The sequence below is a fragment of the Morone saxatilis genome, unplaced genomic scaffold (assembly GCF_004916995.1).
Source record: "Morone saxatilis isolate NCDOM2014 unplaced genomic scaffold, NCSU_SB_2.0 Contig8, whole genome shotgun sequence".
In the NCBI taxonomy this organism is placed as follows: domain Eukaryota; kingdom Metazoa; phylum Chordata; class Actinopteri; family Moronidae; genus Morone; species Morone saxatilis.
Genome location: NW_023340257.1, coordinates 7,739,434 through 7,745,212, shown reverse-complemented (window position 1 = coordinate 7,745,212; position 5,779 = coordinate 7,739,434). Strand labels below are relative to the sequence as shown.

Genomic DNA, 5,779 nt, shown 5'->3' with positions numbered 1-5,779 from the left:
TATATATATATACATATATATTTTGTATCTATTGCACCTGGGTTTGTTTTGTGCCTCAACCAGGATTGTACAACGTGTACACATGCAACACTAAATTATAAAATCCCTAATTTATCCCTGTACATGAAAACAGAAGTGACTCAGCTCTTTCTTTACTGTGTCTCCTATCATGTGGCTGAAGTTGACCTAACAAGCCCTGTGGTCCTAATTCTAAAATTGCAGCATCCAGGCTAAACACAGGAGTATTTCAAACCATTGCAGTTCAAACACGATCAAGAGCAACAAAGGGCTTAAATTGTTTGCTTTTTTTTTTCTGTGTGACCCAAGTTAGTGTGTGCAAATAAGAATATTCTACAAGTTGGGCCCTGATATTGCCAGACGGGTGGAGAAATAGCAGGGGAGCTCTTGTATAACTTCCGTTTAACATTTATTTGTAACCCTGTGTCCAGAGGACAACTTTTGACCCCTTATTTTACACCCAAAATTGTGCAGTTTAGCCTCACTATACATCTCCACAAATACATTCATCATCAATACATTCCTTTGCAATTTCCTCACAGAAACATTTTAAAGCAGGTCAAAGATTATTTACATAATTGATCGAATGATAAACACTCACTGCCCTCTGCCTTAGTTTGACATTTATTTGTTTTACAACCACAGTTAGTCTACAAAATATCTGTCTCAAAGAACTAATCCACACACCATAAAAATATATAATGCTTTTATTCACATGATCTTTTTCATGATATACATATATCTGTATAGTTACATCGTGGACATAGTTGACTCATTGTGTCTGTGAGTTCTCAGTAACAGTTGAGCCAGCCGTAGTTGAGCAATACGCGCACCACTCTCTTGTATGGCAAGTAGTACTCACTCTGTCTGGGGCCAGATGAGAAATATAGATATCCTGTGGGAGGGAAAACTCACGTTACATGCACATATGCAATTGAACTTAAGGCAGCGAAACAAGCTGCATTGACAACAGCTAACAACTTATCTTGCAGTCACCTTATAAAGTTCTTATGATGAACATGTTAGCAAACAGTTGTCTCTATACATCCAACAGATCAATAGAGTAACATTATAATTCATTTGGAGCTGTGTTTCTAGTCACCTGATGAATGAATGTCCAACATTCACTCTCCCTGTAGTTCTGTTTGATCTCCAACTCCTAAGAAAATATCTGGCTCTTTAGCTGCTAAACACTCCACTATATTCACCAGCTAATCGCACACTTTGTCTGACCATTGTGTTGGACATAGAGTACAATGGGGGAATCAGTGCTTTTTGTTGCTGCCTGCTGCTGGAAACTAGGTTAATGGGGTCGGTAAGAGTGAACAACAACAGTGAAGTTGCTGTAAAGCCAAAATAAGGATCAGAAAAACGCTCAATTGGGTGGAACTTCTCTGTGGGTTTGTCACTACGAGACCTTTTACACAAAATTATTTGATGAGTCATTAAAGGAACCGTTTGCCTGTCCAAGAATGAGTCTACCACTTAACCTCCTTAAGTGGTGGAGGTTCACCTAGTCCAGCTCATAATCTAGGTCCAGCCCATCTCACTCCTTATGATTAAACCTAACCAGCCCAAACAACAAAGGCAACGGGTACTAGCCAGTCAGGGGTAGAGTAGGGCAGGTTGTGCCTCGCCATAGTAGGATTCGGTCAAGTTGGACTACGTAAAGGTCCACCCATTTTGCTCTGCAGTGAGCACCACATGCAAAAAAGAAATCTCTCAACTATTCATTTGATATAAAAATACTGATTATGATGATCATTTTCTGACATTCTCACCAAAGGTGTCTCTCGATCTGCTGTGTGAAGTGGGTTAAATTAGTTTTTACATTTCTCACCTATATTCTCAAAGGCTGCATCAACTTTGGAGCCTATGGCAGGGAAATCCTGAGTGATGGATCGTGGGTATCCCAGGTCCATTTGGTTTCTACCCTCATCATAACTGCAAGAGAATATTACAAAATGCTTTGTAGTTATGTAGTCATTCCCAATACAGTAAATATCTCAGTGATCTGTGTTTATATTCATTTTTATTTATTAAAGACCAAACACTCACCTCCAATACTGATTATTCACAAAAAATAGTGTTTTTTTAGTACTTGGCACATATACAGCTGCATCCACCTTACTGACTGAAGAGGGGAGGCCAAGGCTGGTGATAGACTTCGGATAGCCTGAAATTATTGTCTTTGCATAAGCCCTTATGCCCCAGTATTGACTACCTGTAGAGAAACAGTCGAGGTTATTATATCATGTAGTCACATGTATACCTTCACAGTCCTCATTGAATTGAGTATATTCACAACCTAAAAAATGCTGTGAACATTACCTTCAAAAAGATACACCGCATCCTTGTTTGGGACTTCAAAGGCAGCATCCACATATTGGATTCGTGGCCATTTTGTGTTCACTTTAATTAGACGGATTCCTTGGAATGTTGTGCTCTTCCTCCAATAGTAGCTAGTAAGGATTTGAAATGTAAATGTAAGATGTATTTACACGTGTCCCACATAAAAAAAAAATGATCATCACATGTTCAAAATGTACCCGTTTTTGAAGAAGAATAGGTCTCCCCTGATGGAGGTCGCAGCGTCAAACACCAGTTCGCGGCTGCACTGCTCATCTCTGGGGTTGGGCAGAGGGTCTGGGTTTGGATCCTCTGTTGGGTCCTCTGGCTCTGGTCCAGGAGGTGGTTTAGGTTTTGGTGTTGTTGGCACTGGTGTACGGCTACCTGGAAGATGGATTAGCAAAATCAAATGTCACCAAACTATGACCTTCAGTCATCACATCGACATAAATAACAAAAAGATACTTTTAGAACCTTTTTTTTTTACATTTATTTATGCTTGGACTGTTTAGTATCAGTCTAGCTGTCAACAGTATGAACCACAATGAATATGAAATGGATCCAGTTTAATTATCATGCATTTTAATTGAAATTGAAAATTGCAATCCACAGCACAAGGCATGCATTCATAGGTCAGCTATTTACTTGTTGAACAGAAGATTCATGTAGCTCAGATAAAGCCAAATTTCAAGTTAAAAAATTCAGCTTGGCTTTCACTTTGCAATATCTGGACTGATCATTTCAATGGAAGTCACCATAATTGAGTCTGACATTAATGTGAATCATTATATGGATGTTTTTGCTCACCATAGAGGGCTTGAACCCCACGCCTGTCATCATCTGGCAGCCTGTATCCGTTTGTGTTGACGTATTTATAAGTGGGGAACATGAGTGCCCGTCTGTCCCTGGAGTGATCCAGGCCAAGAGCGTGGCCAAACTCATGGGCCGCCACCAGCAGCAGATTCACACCTGAGCACAACAATTACAACAAATCCAGTCAGACATATTTTATTTTTTATAAAGCATACATTTGCTTTTTCATATTTTCATCGATGGTTGAATTCAGCAGATTTACAGCATTTGAGAAAATGTGCTGAATATATAGCCTTTTTTTCTTCCTCAGCTCAGAGTGTGTTTACCTCTTTGGGTAAGAGTCCAAGTTTCATCATCATCAAAGTGTGTGTCTCCTCCCTGATTCTGTCCAGGAGAGTTAGCATGTGCCAAAACTCCACCCGCCCCATCAAAAGGGTAAAAGTCCCCGTGATCTGCAATAGCATAAAGAAAATGAAGCAATTTATAGTATCAAGTGTAAGTCTACAATTGCTGTAAAGATCAGCAGGTGTCACAGATTCAAGTATGTTTAAGAAGAAAAAGGTAAGACTGATCCAACAACTTTGCCTCACAGCATGACCATAGACTCTTGTCTTGTTATTTTATTTACTAGCAGAAGTTTAGTCTGTGTTTAAAAACCCTCTTGTTAATCCAGACTTACAGCCGCCCTTGAAGAGGATCATGATGTCCGCAGTACCGCTGGAGACCTGTTTAAAGTCCAGTGGGATGACGTCGCTGTAGAGCTGGAAGGCCTGAGCAATGGTTGCATCCACCTGACTCTGAGTCAGATCTGGAGTATACTGAGTGATCCTGTTCACATCAAATTACATTGGTAATATCACCACCAACATCATCTTTGAGTGATGTTTATACATTCAACCACAAAAAGTACAATTACGCGACTCATTGACAATATTAAAATGTTTCGACAGTGTGTAACTTCCAGTTACCGGTATGTGATTAGCCTTTTCTGCCATTTGGGTTTCCCAGCGAAGTGTCCATATCGGCTGATGTCTGACACACCACACCGAGGTGCCTTCATCACCTCAACGGTCTCATTATTCAAGACACCAGTCACCTGGTGGTCATAAGAGGATATGAGGTAGAGATTTTTTAGGTGAGTTGTGAAAAATGTTGAGACTTTGCCATTTGCCATATGATTTATAGTCTGAATCCTTTGACGTTATTAGCCATAATTTCTTTGACTAAACTCTTTTTCATTCATTGCAATTACCTCCAGGCCAAAGAAAGCCTGCATGGCCTGTAGATCCTGGCTGAAGGTGTTCTCCTTGATGGTTCTTGTTGAGGAGTTTTTCATCCCAACGTCAGAGTAGAACTGAGTAAGGTATCCCTGATATCAGAAGAAGATAGATGACTTTATTGCAGGCAAATCATATTTCATTTCATATGCTTATTTCCTGTTTACACATTCTGAATTTAAAGACTTAATTTGCAGGCTGTCTCAACTCTGATTTTCCTAATCACTAGAGTGGCTTTGAATGCAAGATGTATTGTTAGTCTGCATTACCTCTGCCAGGTCTTCTTCCTCTGGTGAAATTGTTGGAGCAATGGTAGGTGCTGTGTGACACAGGGTTATACAACCCAGCAGCAGCACTATCCAAAGACCAGTGAGAGGCATCTTGTTAAATTGTTTCCTTTGTTCCATCCACTCTCCTCTTATAAAGACAGGCTTGACAGCCTGAGGCGCGTATTGTTGTAAATAATCAGAATATGCCGTGTCCTTTTGTGCATTCCAGTATATATAGTCAAGCCCCTCTTCCAGAGGGAGGAGGGGAGTAAATAGTGGCCCCTCTGATAACACAGTGGGGAAAGAGGATCAGTTTAACTTAACTGATGAAACATTTATGGAACAGTTTAATTGTCCTTTGTTCTGTTCTCACCTTAGTGTTTTTCTTTGAGACGCTTTCATGCTCCTCTTAAATTGTTTCATTCTACGTTTATGATTTACCTTCTGATATGTTTATGTCACTTGTCACATGCTCAAAGTTTAGTAACTAGGCAAGAGTATTGAGTAAAATATACTGTAGACGTATGTGTTTCATCAACCAAAATCAAGTACTGAGCTACAATAGTGAAGAGCATCTTAATTAAATGAGACTGCTTCTTTTGCCTAGTTTAAATTCGGGTGTTTAATGGGAAAACAACAGGAACAAACTGTCATGGCCAAGCTATAAAACTGGGACCTGAACAGCCACTAACAGCCACTCTGTCAAGAAACACATACGTTTGCCAACATCTTGCTGTTCTCAGTGTTCTTTTGTACTTATTGATAACCCTTCATGTACAGTGACCACAGTCCAGTTTGGTGGGTAAACATGTGCACAATGTGTGCAGTATCAACTTGGTACTGAAGTCCACTGACTTATTTGAGCTAATCACAATGTAAGGCCTCCTTTTTCGCAGAGAGAATGAGCGTGCAGCAGTGGTGGAGGGCGGTTTACTCAAGTACTTACAATTAGTTCTGAGGTTCTTGTACTTTTTTTTTAGTTTTACTTCACTGCATTTACTTGAGAGTTATTGGTTACTTTGTGTGAGGACTGGCATCTAAATTGAAAGCACC

The 5,779-nt window shown here is 39.9% G+C and overlaps 1 protein-coding gene across 1 annotated transcript; it reads right to left on the bottom strand.

The window, feature by feature from the left end:
* Positions 1–784: 784 nt before the first annotated feature.
* Positions 785–4,837, bottom strand: LOC118341793 (collagenase 3-like). The gene is made up of 11 exons (XM_035680167.1): positions 4,727–4,837; positions 4,433–4,549; positions 4,149–4,276; positions 3,860–4,008; positions 3,507–3,632; positions 3,175–3,336; positions 2,568–2,751; positions 2,350–2,480; positions 2,077–2,242; positions 1,859–1,962; positions 785–913 (listed from the first exon to the last, which is right to left on the bottom strand). Exons 1-11 carry the CDS (start codon positions 4,835–4,837, stop codon positions 810–812), a joined length of 1,482 nt encoding a protein of 493 aa, XP_035536060.1. The 3' UTR covers positions 785–809.
* Between the last annotated feature and the right edge of the window lie 942 nt (positions 4,838–5,779).

What these genes read in the sequence shown, in the direction of transcription:
- LOC118341793 (XM_035680167.1), bottom strand. Translation starts at nt 4,837, where the DNA reads ATGCCTCTCACTGGTCTTTGGATAGTGCTGCTGCTGGGTTGTATAACC. An exon ending in TTGGACTCTTACCCAAAGAG is followed by an intron (nt 3,337 to 3,506) that starts GTAAACACACTC and finishes TGTTGTGCTCAG; the next exon opens with GTGTGAATCTGCTGCTGGTG. An exon ending in TGCAGCCTTTGAGAATATAG is followed by an intron (nt 914 to 1,858) that starts GTGAGAAATGTA and finishes TCCCTCCCACAG; the next exon opens with GATATCTATATTTCTCATCT.